Source organism: Pholcus phalangioides, unplaced genomic scaffold (genome assembly GCF_987345545.1).
Source record: "Pholcus phalangioides strain wild (caught in Gottingen) unplaced genomic scaffold, Ppha-v1.0 ptg000005l_1, whole genome shotgun sequence".
Lineage (NCBI taxonomy): Eukaryota > Metazoa > Arthropoda > Arachnida > Araneae > Pholcidae > Pholcus > Pholcus phalangioides.
In genome coordinates, this window is record NW_028301598.1 from 12,030,279 (window position 1) to 12,048,216 (window position 17,938).

The 17,938-nt window shown below is 40.2% G+C and overlaps 1 protein-coding gene and 1 non-coding gene across 5 annotated transcripts in view; one reads left to right on the forward strand and one right to left on the reverse strand.

Annotated features, from left to right (window-relative positions):
• Positions 1 to 17,938, forward strand: part of LOC149086305 (uncharacterized) — a 190,067-nt gene that overhangs the window by 105,637 nt on the left and 66,492 nt on the right. For 3 of the 4 annotated variants that reach the window (XM_089232327.1, XM_089232328.1, XM_089232329.1), the window contains 2 exons: positions 9,319 to 9,445; positions 16,098 to 16,539. In XM_089232327.1, the coding sequence (XP_089088453.1) occupies positions 9,319 to 9,445; positions 16,098 to 16,539 (569 nt within the window). The remainder of the gene's footprint in view (positions 1 to 9,318; positions 9,446 to 16,097; positions 16,540 to 17,938) is intronic. The other variant, XM_089232330.1, reaches the window with a different exon arrangement.
• Positions 12,987 to 13,058, reverse strand: TRNAE-CUC (transfer RNA glutamic acid (anticodon CUC)). The gene has a single exon. It is a non-coding gene; the product is annotated as a tRNA-Glu (tRNA).

Below are 17,938 nucleotides of genomic sequence, written 5' to 3' on the forward strand. Positions count from 1 at the left end.
ACCGTGAATACAACATCTGGATCTTTTAATCCCCAATTTTTCGCCATTCACACTTCCATATATTTTTATCTCTGTTATTACATACCTGTTTGTAACAAATATAAGTATTCTAACAGTAAAATTGAGTGTTATTCAAAAAAATCCGTCTTTCTAATGTATTCCTGTGAAGACTTCATAGAGTTATGCTCTTTAAATAATGGAATACTTACTTTTTCTGCTACGTTTGGATCAATATTAGTAGATGATGACGATGATAAACGATTGTTGTGATCGGTAAAAGCAGAAATCCGCACTGTTTTCAACAGCATCAAAATCTCTACCTATTGAAAAATTGTGAAAAAGCATGTTGATCACGTCCCACACAAGGATCGGGCTGATAGGGCTTCAGCCCGGTGGCCGAAACAACTCTCTATTTTTTTCTCTTGCACACTATAAATTCACTGTACAGGGGCCCGTGAAAAATCTAGCATGGGCAATGCCAAAGTTCCTAGAGCCTTGGGCCTCTGCTGCAGGATGTGGGAACCATGGTGTTGATTGACAAGTAAAATTCTTAAACATTAGTTTCTTTTCTTTATGTATTGTATGAAATTGCCGGCAACTTTGAATGATAATTATTTCCATAAACTCACATAAAACCAGTAAAATCAATTACTGTTAAATAAATAAAAAACTTAAATTAGTAGCACGAAAGTGCTACTAAAAACCATGTGCAACACGGGCCTTATGCTATGTTTCAGCTACAACTGCTGGTCTTTTTTTTAAAATCGCATTGACCGCTCTTCCCATTCTCGACCGAACTTTTATGTATATGATGACTGGTTGGTTCACTAACACATTTCAGAAGATGAAAAAGTGAACATACAGTGGAACCTCCCCTAACGGACACTTTACTGATCCCAGTCCCGCGGAAAAGAGAGCTTCAACGTATTTCACTCCCCGTTAGTGCACACTCTCGATAGCGGACAGTAAAATCAGGCAAACTCTAATATCCTAACTTTTTTTGGTCATAAACCGAGAATTTTTGTCACATTCAACTAAGATTATGTTTTATCCCAAGCTCGTGTTGACAAAAATGATAAATCGTTAATTAATTACTTATTAACTCTACAAAATGATGGTTCAGGGCGTTGAGTTCAAATGTGATGCTGGTTTTTTTTATCTTCTCACTTATTTCAAGTTAATTTTTATCGCAAAATATTCGTAGTGCACGTATCATGTACGGGTAAAATAAATAACTGGTTTGATGAAGAGAAGAGAAAGGTCATACATTTTCCCACATTTATCAGACTTTCCAGCTTTATTCGGGAATTATGCATAATCGCCGATAAAAGTGATAAACGTAGTGAAATTTAATCAAAATTTCTTTATTGAGACGACTGTGATTATGCATAACCACTGGTGTGTATCACTTTTACACTAACAAATAAATTTTAACCAATCAAGTGTCTTCAGTAATTGAAACTGCAGAGGGGCCGTTCAAGTATTACGTAAGCAAATTTCTAGCCATTTTTGACTCCCTCCCCTCCTTGTCAGCAAAATTTCGTCATCAGCTCTGCCCTCTGAATCCTAACTCATATTTTCATAAAGGGTGGTTGATGACGTAAGCATTATACAAAACCCCCTCCCCCCTTGTCATCAAAAGTCAGCAAATCGGAAACCACCCCCCCCCCCCATCGATGATGACGTAATACTTGACGTATACTCAAGAACAGGATAAAAAACTTGACTTTGATAAAAGAAATTATGACAAAGAAAGTATTTTACAAAAGTTGACCATTACACTATCCTATTTCTTTGTCAAATTTATTTCATAAAACATCTTCATCAAAAAGCTTTTATAGTGTAATATCGGGAACTTTTTCTCAGCCACCACGTTGGCGTTTTTCCTGTTGTGGCCTTGTATTTGTATTCGCATTGACAATATTCAGATAATACAAAAGTGGAGGAGGTGACCTGCCATAATTTGCTGAAAAAAGGAGGTTGAAGAAAGCAATAAGGCAGTGTTTCCCAAAGTGGACAATGGGAAGTGGAATGGTCCAGGGGGCGATAGAAGCTACGGATTTAATACAGGATCCTATGGGTTCGCTTGAGTTGGGAGCTATGAGAGGAAAAAAATTGCTGATGAAGGGCCATGGAAAAAAAACTTTGGGAAACTGCAATAAGGGATAGTAAAATGGAAGTTGAATCAAGGTTGGTAAATATCATTGGCTCTGACCCAAAATCATTTTTCAGCTACGTCAACAGTGAATGTAAGGGGACAGTTGGTTCCCTCTCCAGAGAGGATCTAGGGTACAGAGCAATGCAGGCATGTGTAGTGCTTTCAATGACTTCTTCGCGTCGGTTTGTAATAGGGAAGATGATATCGAAAATACTGATTAAAATGTAATGGGGGGGGGGGATATTCAGGTAGAAGAACTGCAAGTACTAAAATTTCTAAGAAATGCATATGCAAGCAGAGCATGAGGACCAGATGATATCTATCCCAGGGTCCTTAAAGAATGTGCTAATGAATTGTTGGGTTCAGTCGCACAGATTTACAAGAGTTGTGTTGCTGAGAGTATCATCCCAAGGGATTGGGAGGTTGCTAATGTTGCTCCGATATTTAAAAAGGGTAGTAGAGAGGCTGTGTCCAATTGTCGTTCAGAGAGTTTGACAAGCTCCCTCTCGAAAATTTTGGAAATTATTATCAAAAAGAAATTCGTGAAATGGCTAGACGAAAATAGTGTATTGGTGTATAATCAGCATGGGTTGAGGAAGGGGAAGCCACGTGCAACTAACCTTCTTTGCTTCTATGATCACGTGACTAAAGCTTTGGGAAATGACAAAAACATCGATGGTGTTTGTCTTGGTTTCCAGAAGACATTCGATCGTGTCCAACCAGCACCTCCTAGAGATAGAAGGCCTCCACAGTCTGCTTGTGACGTCAGTGAGTAGTCCATTTTCCCTCAGAATATTCAGGGGAAAAATTCCCTGCTCGTGCCAGTATCATCGTTGTGAGGGAAAGAAATAATGGGGCTCAGAATCGGCGATTTCTATGACCCACATACAATTCCTATGCGGTATTTGTGAGCCAATCAGGAAGATTCTACGCCAAAATAAGAAGAAACGAAATAGGATGCTGTGTTTCAAAATGTGGCAAACTTGCTAGGTAGTCTTAATGACGTTTATGGCAAACAGTGCAGAGGCCTTCTATCTCTAGAAGGTGCTGGCCCAACATGGTAAACTCTTGAAGCAATCACGTGAGATTGGGATTGGGGGCAACTTGCTGAATTTGATAGAATCATGATTAAGACGACGGTCACAACGGGTTACGTTGAACAGGAAAATTGGACAGGCGTCACAAGTGGAGTCCCTCAAGGAAGTGTCTTTGGTCTCATTCCTTTTTTCCACTTGTTTTCGATAAACTCGATCAGGGTATCGACGGGATTGTTAATAAATTCGCAGACGAGATGACGTAATGAAGTTAATGGGGGTAGTCCGGAATTAAAGCGATAAGGAGTTGCTCCAGACTAACATAAACAGAATTGCAGCATCGACATATGAATAGAGCATGACGTTCAGCGTTAACAAGTGCATGGTTACTCTTTCCGGTTCGAACAATCCACGTTTCACTTACGAGTTGTGAAGTGTCACTATCCCGGATGCATCTAGGGTCACCGATTTGGGAATTATCATTGACCAGTGGGCTGAGGCTAAGAACATAGTGAAGTGGCGAGCAAAGCAACAGAATAAAAGGAAGAAGTGAGATGAGAATATAGCCAAGAGCAAGACACGTGGCACACATAGTGGGGGAGTTTGATGTATCAGAGTGTATCGCTCAGAAATTCACAATCGGCTTGGTTTTTTTTAATTAATGAATGCTCCACATCATTATAATTTGCAAGAAATTTTATAATTATAAGAACCATTGCTCAGATATCAATTTATAAAGAATGTGTATATGTGTGTGTGTGTGGTGCAGTGAATATTACTATTTTTTAGGATAACTATATCGAAATATTCCATTTATGTTTTGGTCGCTTTCTTCCCTACATCTCTTCCCGCGTACCTGAAGCGAGCACGTCAAGATAAATCAATTATATTTTCCACTAAATTTATGAGTAAAAAATAGGAAAAATTCCAAATTTATCAACGTCCCCCCCCCCGTGTAAATTTGGAGGTGGGAAATCGCTTTTCCACATTCGAATAGCTTTTTCATTTGTATGAATATTTGTTTATTTTATTTTTTTTACACAACAAGAAACGTAATTATTGACACACAAAAATCCATCATAGCACACCTTCGGGACGCTTATGGCAGTATGGAAATATTGACGGTACACAGAAAAAATTAATAAACAAATAAAACTTGCCAAGAAACAAACATGTATAGTGTAAGAATTCACTATATTGTACATACAAATACAAATACAATACAAATACAAATACAATACAAATACAACGCCACACCAGGCAAAATGCCCAACGAGGTGGCTGATAAAAAGATGCCCATAAAATATGGATGTCATATGTTTCAAAAATACAGCAACCCCATTAAAAATGCAATTAACACAAATTATAAACAATATATACACATGATAAAATATTATACAATGCCCATAAAGAATACTTATGGTTGTCTTATTCTAAGAATGGATAGCTTCTCGATTTACCCAACATGTTTATCGTATTTCTTTTTGAACGTGTCAATTGTGTTACAATTTACTACCTCTGGGTAAAAATTCCATTTATTAACAACCCTATTAGAGAAAAATTCCCTGCGACACCATAGTCTTGCATTGTCCCTCACCAATCGATACTGGTGTCCCCTTGCAAAAGCAGTTGATTGGCGGTGTACTAAAAGTTCATGGTCCATCCCATTGAAAATTTTGAACACTTCGATCATATCTCCTCGACACCTGCGTTCATCCAATGTAAACATATTCAAAAAATGAAGTCTCTCTTCATAACTCAAGCCCTGTGTGCCAATAAGGACACGTGTAGCTCTTCTCTGCACCCCTTCAACCAAGTCTATGTCCCTCTGTAGGTATGGTCTCCAAAACCTTACAGCATACTCCAGTCCAGGACGAACTAAGCCTCGAAAAAGCGGAAGAATGACTTTAGGAGAACGCGAAGAGACCTTTTTGAAAATGAGACCAAGCATTCTATTCGCTTTTTTGACAACCGCTGAACAATGTTCAGAAAACTTAAGTCGCTCGTCAATGAGAATTCCCAAATCGGTGACTCTAGTTGCATCCGGGATAGTGACACCATTCAACTCGTAAGATAACCATGGGTTGTTCGAACCAAAATGAGCGACCATGCACTTATCTACGCTAAACGTCATGCCCCATTCATTTGCCCATGCTGCAATCTTGTTTAAGTTGGTCTGGAGCAACTCCCTATCGCTTTCATTCCCGATTACCCCCATTAGCTTCACATCATCTGCGAATTTGCTAGTAATTCCATCGATACCCTGATCGAGTTTGTCGATAAAAAGTGAAAAAAGTATGGGGCCAAGGACACTTCCCTGAGGAACTCCACTTGTGACGTCTGTCCAACCAGAGAATTCCCCGTTCACCATAACTCGTTGTGACCTATCTCTTAACCACGATTCTATCCAATTCAGCAAGTTGCCCCCTATTCCAATCTCGTGTAAACGCTTCAAGAGTTTGCCATGTTGGACCCGATCGAATGCCTTCTGGAAATCAAGGTAAACAACGTCGACATTTTTGCTCTTACCCAAAGCCTTAGTCACGTAATCATAGAAGCAAAGGAGGTTAGTTACACATGACTTCCCCTTCCTGAACCCATGCTGATTATCCGACAATACATTATTCTCGTCTATCCACTTCACAAACTGCCTTTTGATGATAATTTCCAAAATTTTCGAGAGGGAGCTCGTCAAACTCACAGGACGATAATTAGACACCACCTCTCTACTACCCTTCTTAAATATCGGAACAACGTTAGCCAGTTTCCAATCTCTCGGGACGATACCCTCAGCAACACTACTCCTGTATATCTGTGCGACTGGCCCCAACAATTCATTAGCACATTCCCTCAGGACCCTGGGATAGATATCATCTGGTCCTGGTGCTTTGCTTGCACATACATTTCTTAGAAGATTTAGGACCTCCACGTCTTCTACTTGAATATCGTTGAGGGTTTTATTACCCCATGCAACACACGTATATTGAATATCATTATTTCCATTAAAAACCGACGCGAAAAAGTCATTGAAAGCACTACACATGCCTACATTGCTCTCTACCCTAGAGCCTCCTATCGAGAGGGGGCCAACTGTCCCCTTACATCCATTATTGACGTATCGAAAAAATGATTTTGGGTCAGAGCCAATGTTATCTGCCAACCTAGATTCAACTTCCTTTTTACTATCCCTTATCGCTTTCTTCAACAGCCTTCTTTTATCAGTAAACAATGATAGGTCACCTCTTCCACTTTTATACTCTCTGAATGCTCTTTTCTTTTCAAGGTAAAGGTTCCGCACGCTATCCGTGAACCATAGAGGGTGCGATGTACAAACACGCTTTTTTCGAACAAAGGGTATGACGTCGTGCAAAACAGAGGACAGCTTCGTACTAAATTCTTCCCATTGACTTACCACCCCTACTGATTCCAACCGGTCTTTGAAAACTTCCGCTGACCTTCCTCTCAAAACATCAAAGTTAGTTCTCCGAAAACAAGGAACCAGTCTTTTGTTATCAACCTTACCAGAGGAAAAGTTACAGTGAAATCTGACGATACGATGATCACTGGAAGAAAACTCTTCCCCCACCGAAACATGTTCAACTAGATCCTCAGAACTAGTAAGAACTAAATCCACGAACTAAACATGTTGATTTAAAATACTTTATTATATAAATTTGTAACTATTAAAATTACTATGGGTTAAACTTTACTATTTACATCGCAGTCGAGTACAAACACATCCCGACATTTCGAAGTCTCGACTCTCTCTGTTCGTATTACACATATACATATATAAGTATACACTCGCAGCATTCACAGCGACAATCATGGATGACTAACGCCATCTGCTGGACTATTGGTTGCTATACAATAGTATCGCTACACATGCATGATTGATTTTTCAATTCAGATACATTTCCCCACTAAATTGGCGTAAAACTCAAAATACAAGTAATTTTCGGTTTGGCTAAACGCGTGCGCATGAAAAAAGTTGAATGGGAAATTCATGAAAATTATCCATTACTTGCTATTTGCATTTGATCGTCACCACACCATTTCGAAGTACGTCGAGACCTAAACATCAGCGATTCTGGTGATGTTTTTTCCCTCGACGGTTTTTTACAGCGGATACAAGTTGTTCGACGGCCATCTTGAAACCACACACAAGCGAGCAAGGCAGCGAAATCAAAATACTTTGAATACGTTGCTTTCACCGTTTGTCCCGGAGTTCCCACCCTGCTGCGCCGTGTACGCCACTATACGCAGGCGCATTGGAATCCATATGTTTGATTTCGCTACTCCGATCTTTTCTCTTGTCACCGCCGCACTATGTTCTTAGCCTTAGGTTTTCCGAACATTGTTCAGCGGTGGTCAAAAAAGCGAATAGAATGATTGGTCTCATTTTCAGAAAAGGTCTCTTCGCATTCTCCTAAAGTCATTCTTCCGCTTTTCCGAAGCTTAGTTCGTCCTGGACTGGCGTATGCTGTAATGTTTTGGAAACCATACCTACAGAGGGATATGGACTTGGTTGAATGGAGTGTACGGAAGAGATACGCGTACTCTTGTTGGCACACATGGTTTGAGCTATGAAAAAATACTTGATTTCTTGAATATGTTTACATTGAAGGAACGTAGGGGTGTCGGGAGATATGATTGAAGTGTTTAAAATTTTCAACGGGATGGATAGAATGGACCATGAGTAATTAATACACCGTCAATTAACTGCTTCGACACCAGTATCGTTTGGTAAGTGTCAACTCTAGGTTGTGGTGTCGCAAGGAGTTTTTCATTAATGGGGTTGTAATAAATGGTATAGCTTACCTCCGGGGGTCATGAATTCTACCATGATTGACACGTTTAAATAGAAGTAGAATAGACATAGTGGGATAAATCGAGAAGCTCTCCATACTTAGATAAGACAACCGCAATCTTTTTTATGGGCAGTGTACAATACAGTGTTATAATAAAGAGTGATTATAATTAAATCTGTCGTACTCTGAGTAGTTTTTTTTAAATCAAACACTGCTTGTGTGAGAATACAGCCAAATTTTTGGGATATCTTAATGAGACCATGTGAGATTTATGAAATAATAAAAAAAATAGTTCAATTTTCGACCACCAGGTGCAAAATGGGGCGCTTTTACATTTTTTGCATGGTTGATATAGCGTATATACCAAGTTTCAATGGAATACGTATTTCAGAACGGGCGGTACTTAGGTCGGATTAGTATCAGTATATCGAACCTACTCAGACCTATATAGCGCCCATTCTGGTTGACGTTTTCTATTGAAACTTGTGTGTGTGTGTGCTATATACGCTGTATGGACCATGCGAAAATATAAAATGCATTGAAAAAGCGCCAGTTTTCCCCTGAACTATTTTTTTTATTATTTCATAAATTTCGCTCCCATGGTCTGATTAAGATATCCTGAAAATTTGTCTGTATTCACACATACAAACAGTTTTTTAAAAAAACTCCTCACAGAGTACGGGTGCCTTTAATTGTAATCACCCTGTACATATATTATAAATTGTCATTTGTTTTTGGTTGATATAAGCTTTTATAATGGGTATTTTGGTGGTATTTGACGTCCCTATTTTTTGTGGGCATAATGTTTTCAGCAATTGCCTGCTGTAGCCTGTGTTTGTAATTGCTTAAATGGTTTTTAATGATTATTTCAAGTAAGAGATCTGAGGGGTACACGCATATGTATGTGTACCCAACTCAAATGGTCCTAGTAATGATATCAACCCAAATTTATATTAATTTATTTATTTTTTGGTTTTAAGGGACATTTTGACATTCAATAAACACAAATCAATCAAAATTGGTATAAACGCGGGTATGAAGAGGTCACAACGGTTGTGTGGGATACAAGTATAAACTTGGGGAAATCCTACTCTAAGTTAGAAGAATGGGTCCACTCCTGACGGACCATTAGCAAAGCTGTTAGGGTTACCAGATCAGGTTGGAGCTCCAAGTAAAAATGTTATGTAGTACATTATGAATGGAATCGTTGAATAAAAATTTGCCTGAAAATTAACTGCATAAAATTATACTGACGTCTCTCTCATCAAGGTTCGTTGATTCTCATAAACGTTGTTTTTCCCTTTGGATTATAAAGGCTGCAGACCCGGAGATATACTTGAAAGAAGGGCCATACACGGGGCCGAATAATTGGTCACAGGGTGAAGACAGTGGATTGGAGGAAAGTGTCGGGGACAACAACAGCCAGAAGTCACATGACAGAGGTGAGAGCCAATATAATCACTTTTATAAATTTTTCCAAACATTTCGGGAGATAGAAGGCAGCACCTGAACATACGCGTAACATTAATTACTCTTACATGAAATGCGCAGCTAAATTCGACAATAATTATTTCCGACGCAGCCACTTTTCTCTCGGAGTTGGAAGGCGCGGGAAAGCATTCTCTTGAATCCTTTCCTGAAAGTTTTTTGTAAGGTTTACGGGCGTTATATACTCGCAGACTTTCTTCAGGAAACCCTTAGCAGTCTTAATGACTCCCATGGAACTGCACTGGCTCTAGAGTTGGTTCTGTGCCATGTCTTCTCAGAAAGCCGTCTGTAGTCCCACAAAAGCTCTAAAATAAAAATTTTCACACAGGATTCCTTAACTCCGAGATGACGTGACTCCGGAACAGCGATAGACACACAGGTGTTCAGGGCCGTAACTAGGTTGGGCAACCAAGGCACTGCCCCGGGGCCCTGAGCCGAATGCGACTCTCACAAATAACATGCATTTGTTTTGCATAATTTCTGTATTTTTAAGGGCCCCCCCCCCCTCAAGAAAATGTCTGCTCCGAGGCCCCAAGAAGGCACGCTACGGTCCTAAGCTGTTCAAAATCAAGAGAATTTTCACTTTCGTCCCATCATCTCCGGGACTTTTGGATGAACTTTAATGAAGTTTGATATGTACACAGACTGAAATTACACAAACAGAACAGGCATATAACAGTTGTTGTACTCACGCATGATCGTGCGTGAAATGCAACAATGTCAGACGGTCTAACACAGAGTAACGATATCGAACAAAAAATGAGTTAATAGGGTATAGTCACACTCTCTTACTGTTATGCGGGCCGCACAGCGTGAATGGGTAATTGACGTGTATTTGACTGTGGTTTGTAATTTGACTTGAATTGTCCACTTGCACCTTCATTTTGGAGATCTGAAGCATTGCAACTCCACACACCAACAACGAAAGTAAACTTAATATAATCTAGAGATTCCAGAGACACACACACACACATATTATATATTAGCTGTTACCCGCGGCTCTGCTAATCTGAAAATTACTCGGCGATCATTCGCTCATATAACATTTGAACCTATCATGTTCCCCTTAGGGGTTGTTTTCAGAAATCCTGTCGTAGTGGGTGTCCACACTATAAAATATAATACGAATTAAATTTCATATTTATAGCTTCAGCGGTTCACAGCTCGGTGCGTGCCATGATTGCCCCACATGACATTGGAATCCCCTTATGACTCCCTTAGGGGATGAAATTTGAAAAGTCCCTCCTTGGTGAGTCTTCACATCATAAAATAAAACAACTGACTAATTTCATATTTACAGCTTCAACTATTCCGGCTCACCGACGATTGCTCCATACGACCTTTGAACCCCACCCTTAGGAGTTTGAATTTTGAAAAACATTTTTGCAGTGAGTTCCTACACACAGTGCAAAATAAAAATACTGACCAAATTTTGTATTTTTCACTTCAGCGATTTCAGCTCAGCGTGATTTTTCTATATGCAACCTTTGAAGCCCCTTATGAACCCTTTGGAGGGGGGGGGGGTCGAACTTTGGGAAGCCCCTTCTTAGTGAGTCTTTATATCATGGGATAAAACTAGTGACCAAATTTCATAAACATAGTTTCAGCGATTTTGCCTCGGTGATGATGAATCAGTCAGGACATGTCATTTTATAGATTTCAGTTGCCAAGAACGTACTAAATCTCTAAAAATAATTCCAGAGAACATTATTATGTTGTTGGCAACTGAAAAAGATTGAATTACCATTATTTTTCCTCTCGAAGTTGGACACCAACAGTGTGGCCATGGAGTGGTTGAGTTATCGAGTACCTCAGCCTCGCGTGTGATTCATCAAATGACCATTAGGTGATCTTAATACGTATTTTGCTTGTTATACGTCGTATAGCTACCAATGAATGAACGGTCACGTCACTGTTCGGCGTTACACCGGCTTAGGCCAATCGAAGGTTTTCCATAATAATGCGATTCCGAGATTTTTTTATGCATCGAAATTATCAGGTGCGGAATCGGTTAATGATTCCGCCGAGATTCGTGCAAAATTACAGCCACGGGTAACGGGGAAACACATTGTCTATCCATTATTTGGCATCTTGCCAATTCAGCTATTTTAATACGTCCTCTTTTAAAACTGAAATAGACATTTTTATGAATTATGCTCCTCGAAATACATGATTATTTTTTAACTGTCTGCGATGATGATAATAATCACTACACCGCGACGGTCAATACGCCGCCCCGGCTATATTACGAGATGGGAGGTCTCAGACTCTACTCGGGGAGGGTAAACCCTTAAGGACACAGAAAATAATGAGCAAACTTTACGAACAAGATGGATGACTGAGAGAGAGAGAAAAAAGAATGGCTCTTAATGTGGGGGGGGGGGAGGGGTGCGTATGTGTCTATTTGAGGTTCTTCCGTGTTGAAGGTACCGGTTGCGTGTGCCCAGGGCCCGACCTGAATTCAAACGGAAAGGGCGTGCCCTCCTCCCCACATGTGATTTTTTTTATTTCTTTTCCAACGTCCAGACGCGGAAGTCCTTACGAAGAGACATACAGTGTATGGGAATTCTCCTCTTCCCCCCCCCCCCTTCTTCTTATGTACCCCGTCCATTTTTTATTAATAAATATACTCGTGCATGCGCCAGAGCTCTTGTTCCATTGCATGCAAGCGATAGGTATTGCGAACTCTTTGGGCATGTTCGAAGCTGGGCAGGTTCCGATGCTATTTTTCAGTGGTCGAATCGAGCTTGCTATTTATATAAGAATCATGTCGGGCTATTTTAATATCTCGCAACATAATAGTTTATATGTTTTCTATGTCGTGTGCCGATGAGGCACGACATGCGGTAAGTGACGTGCCATGTTTTGGTCTCGGTCTCATTTTCTCTTAGACATGAGATCTAAGATATTGGGATCTGTTTTAATGACAGTTTCTCGTCTGCAACATGGAACTAATAAATATGCTCAAAGTATGGTTTTGTCGTCATATTGTGGGTATCGTGATGACACATCATCGAATGGGAGGGGGGGGGGGTGGGAGGAGTATCCCCGTAACTGTCCTGCAGGTGTAGGTTTTTTTCAACTGCGAAGTGCAAACACAAGCCGGTTCTTTTTCTTCAAGAAAAAAAAATTTCCGCTACATCGAGCGGCCAGACTTACAGAAAGAACCCCCCACCACCGGTGGCACAGTGGTTATTCGCTGTAGTTGCTGTTCTGTGGTTCCCAACTTCGAGTCGTGAATGCGAGTCGATATCCCCGTTAAAGAGTCTCGCCGCAGATACCAACAGGCCTACAAATATTAAGCCATCATACTTCACTCGCAGTAGAAAATAGATGGCGGCACTAAAATTCGTGTACAACGCTATATGCGCACTCGGACTGCTAGACGCCTAACCACACTCCCGACAGACCAGGCACTGCCCAGGCTCTGTCCCTCTCGGGACATAAGCCTTTTACCCTTGCGGGTTGGGTCGCGCTGGGGAAAAATTGCTTCCCTTCCCACACTGGGAATCGAACCCGGGCCTCCTGGGTGAGAGCCCGGCATCCTAATCACTAGACCATGTGGGAACTCACTCCCGGCACAACTTATAAATTCTTTATGGTGATAGACGGGAGTTGTACTGGGTTTGAAAGAAATAAATAAAACCGCGCACGCACGCACACACACATACAAGGCTGCATAGCAAACGGGGGGGGGGGGGTATGACATTTTACTGGCGAAACGACTTCCAGTTAGAAAAAGTTTCCGAATAATGTGTGATACTCGGATATGTCATTCATATTTCAAAGGGTTGTACAGTTATTGAGTACATTATGGGTATAGTATTTTATCTTGTGTATATATTGTTTATAATTTTTGTTAATTGCATTTTAATTGGGCTGCTGTATTTTTGAAATATATGACATTCATATTTGTTATGGGCATCTTTTTCTCAGCCACCTCGTTGGGCATTTGGCCTGTTGTGGCCTTTTATTTGTGTTTGTTGTTCAGTCTCTTCTGATGACAACAAAAAAGATTCCATATTGCCAAGTGCAATATTCACCGAGATATTCGAAAAACGGAGGAAATTTGGAGAAGAAACAGCGTTAAATGCGGATAAAACGGATTTTCCTCATTTAGAACTGTTTTTCCCTTCAGCTTTCCTTCGTTTTTCGAATTCGAATATCTCAGTGAATATTGCACTTGGCAATATGGAATCTTTTTTGTTGTTATCAGAAGAGACTGAGCAACAACTCTCTAATTGGGTTTTGGGACACACGGAGACTGTATAAAAAGTTATTTTTTTACTTCAATAACTGTACAACCCTTTGAAACACGAATGACATACCTGAGTACTACACATTATTCGAAAACTTTTTCCAATTAAAAGTATACTTCTAGAATCAACGATCCGCCAGTAAAATGCCATAACTGCTGTTTGGTATGCACACCCTGCATAAGAAACAGTATCACACACACACACACACTTTCAGTGCCGCATTTATTCCGGGGGCAAGTCACCTCTAGGTGGCTAAAACATTAGTACAGGGTCGTTGATGAGAAGTCCTGGACACATTTTAGAAATCAACAACAAATTAACTAATTGACATAAAAAAGTGCGGTTCTCACTAAAACGCGCATCACGGCCTTCAGTTTCCTTTCGATAAATGAACAGAAAAAGTTCTAATTATACTCACAGGTGGCTCTGAAACACAGAAAGTTTGATATAACGCATAAAATGCAACCCAGGCAATGCATAATTAATGTTTGTGACAATTTACATTCCATAGATATCACAATTCAATACGAGTGCTCTTTTTGTTTTTAGCTCGGGCTACATCTGCGCGCTCATGTTGAAATGCGATAGTTTTATGTAACGCAAATTGTTTAACGCAATAAACGTTAATTATGTACTGTCTGTATTACATTTCATGTATTGTGGCAATTTTTCATTTTACAGCGCCACCTGTGAGAAAAATTTGAAATTTTTCAGTTTCTAAAAAAAAGCATCCAAGCCACGATAAGTATTTTAATGCAAACCGGTGCGGCTTGCATTAAAGTACCTTCTTATGTCAATTACACCAAAGGTTACACCTTATTATGTCAATCGATTGGTTGATTTATTATTAATTCGTAAAATTTGTCCAGGGCTTTTCGTGCACACTCTGTATATTGACCGATGTCGATGAATAGGTTCTCTAACTGTACACTACTGAACCGAACATGCACCTCGTACACATTCCTCTGCGGAATTCCTAACGAATCGGAGAATAACGGAACGTGCTGTGTGAGTATGGATATGCATGGCCCTAACGTTTGTGTTGTTAGAATTGTGCTTGCTCCGTACACTTGCTGGTGCAAGTACACGAAGACTGATATAAATTAATTGGATATAGAAAGACTGATATTCGGGAGCCTGGGGTTCCAATGGCACAGCCCTGGTCTATGAATGGACTGTGGCTGTGTTATCGGTATTCACGCGCACATTGTGTTCTAAAACTGAACAAAACTTATTCCGCGAACAAGCTCAGCTTTGCACAATTAATTCCAGGACACACGCGATCCTTTGAAGTTCGCGAGCAAATGCAGAACATAGTTTTATCCGAGGATGATGTGGCTCTTCGCTGTACATACGAAGGTTTTTAACAGCTGGCTGCTGCGATGAATTTAGGGAAGAAAGCTGAACACACACGTGCTCTAAGGAAAGACTCGGAATCGTTGCCTTTGTAGTCTAGCCCGGCAAGCGAGAGCACGTGGGTTCGATTCCCCGCAAAGGCAGTTGAGTTTTGTCTTCTTCCTGGTCACTGCATCCTTTACCCCCCCCCCCCCGTTGCCTACGTAACAGTCCCCTATATACAGCATGCGAAGCATTAAATCACGCTTATGATTTACAGTCTTGAACAGAGACAAATTTTTGTGGTTTTGCCGCCTGTGGGCTGCACAAACTTTGCCGCCCTTCTCGCATTCCAGTCTAATTTTCTTGACTGTTCTTTCCTAGAATTCCGCCACCCTGTGCTATGACCCCCCCCCCACCCCACTTCTGCACGTACAACTGTGTCTCTAAGTCACACTTTTGGTCACTCTCATGCTTACACACTTTCCAAGTCACTCTTTCAGTCACTCACATACTTGCACACTGTTTTGGTCACTTACGTGCTTGCACACGGTTTTGGTTAGTCATCTGCGTGCACACTGTTTCGGTCACTCATATACATGCACACTGTTTCGGTTACTCACATACAAGGACACTGTTTTGGTCACTCACATACTCACAATCGCTCTATGCCACTCTTTTGGTCGCTCACTGACATGGTTCTTTGCTTTATAGGTCACTCTTTTTTTGATTATTCATACATACTCTATCTAGTTTTTTATTTGAGCATTAACATGCTTTGCACACGCTCTAAGTTACTCACTGACTTTGTCCCTTACAGTCTCGGCAGAGGTAGATTCATTTATGGTTACACAAATTTTGCCGCCCGCTAAGCAGCCCCCCTCCCCCTCTCCCCCCCCCCGTAAATACGCCACTGCTCTTGAATCACTAAATTGAGTTCGAGATATCGATGATGAATGGAGATTCCTTCATCTTAAAATTAAACTGATGAACTGGTGATTTTTTTTTCTAGCAACACCGGAAAGTCTAGCGGACGACCACTTGCTTCTATCCAAAGTGTCGGACCTGATCCACTGCCTAGGGAGCCCAGATATAGATGATAATCGGCCGCCAAGCACCCCGACACCGGCGGAAATGGCCATCATCCCCACCATGGACGACGAAGACGACGAGGACATTCTTCTAAACGACGGAAGCAACCACCGACACCGTAGCTTGGGCAGATACAGGTTCATGTCCAGCGTGCCAGACTTACACGGGGAATCTACGAAGCCACAAAAACAACAACAGCAAATGCAGCTCGGCAGTTCTGGTTCGCAGCAGCAGTTGCACTCCCGGAACCGCAAAAAGCGGGACCAGAGTGACCAGAACCTCGATCACAATGAACCTCCTCGCGACGTCAAGGGTAGTGTTTCGAATGTTGGTGCGAAACCGAGGGCAAGTAGTCTCAACAGGTGAGCCAAAAATTTTCTTAGATAATTGACCAGAAATCGTTGTATACAGTGGAGTACACTTATAACATACACCGCTGGATGTAACGTGAGGTTTTGCAATCACCGATTTTTGCCCCAAGACACTTAAATATTTGCCAAAAATCGATTTTTATGCAAATTTTGAATAAAAAAAAGATCTAAATAATCGATTTCACAGGGAAAAAAAGTATAGGCAGAGAATGAAAAATCATTTATTGTTAATTATTAAATGTATAAAATTATTTAGTATAGTAAAAGTTGGAAGCCATGTTAAAAGTTGGAAGGAATGGTGAAATATTCATGCCATACCCAAGCAGTTGAAAGATTCATTCGCCTAGTGTCTGAGGCGTCGGAAAGTGTGTGAAGAAGAGACACGGCTTCATATCAAATCAAGGAGCCACATAATGAAACATTTTAGTACCAAAAAACATTACAACAAATATGTAAATCTTCAAATTAATACAATTACAAAAGCCATATATAAGTTCAATTTTTATAAGTTTTATGATTTATTGCTTCGATTTTTAAATTTATACTTCATGTATTATTATACAAACTATTATCATTTATAAGTTTATAGTTTAATACCTGAATACTCGGCAAAATTTATAAAAAATTTCATTAATTTTGCAATTTTCAATACATTTTCATGAAAATGTCAATTTTTATCAATTTTTGGGCGCTTGGGGCACAGGAAGATATGAAGGGATTTCAATTAAAAAAATTACGCCAACTGATATATCCCAGACACAACTTTCTCACCCCAAGCCAAAAGTAATTTCGAAAAAAAAAATTCTTCCTATACTTTTCGATCCACCCTAATATACACACGTCTGAAACGCATTGCTATTGAGCCACGGTAACAGAAGTAAACATTCCGAAAATGATTGTTGAGGCCGAGAAACCATTGTTGCACGAGAGTTTTTCTCCCACTTCGGGCATTTGCCCATCTTTGACAAAATTTTAAAGTAGCCTATCGTTCAAGTCCGGTCCCATTTAGAATATATACAGAATTTGGCGACGATAGATCTAAAATTGTAGATTTGTATAGAGAACATACACACCAGACAGATGCACAGACAGGAAATTAATTTTATATATATAGATATATAAAATGCATGTTATTACATGCACTGTGGATATGGCATACCAATACCACTCTATTAACCACTTTTCAATCAAGAACGTCCAAACACTAGGTGGAATAAATTCTCTCTTTTTTCTTTCCTCTCTCCACATCACCGCGAAGCTTTGCTGCAAAAGCCAATACTTTTTTCTCTTGGTTTTTGTATACCCTGATAGTGATTTGTTTTCCACATGTGATGTACCTTTCTTATAGGAGTGAAAGGGAACAGGTAGGGTGAAGGTGAAAAGAGAAATC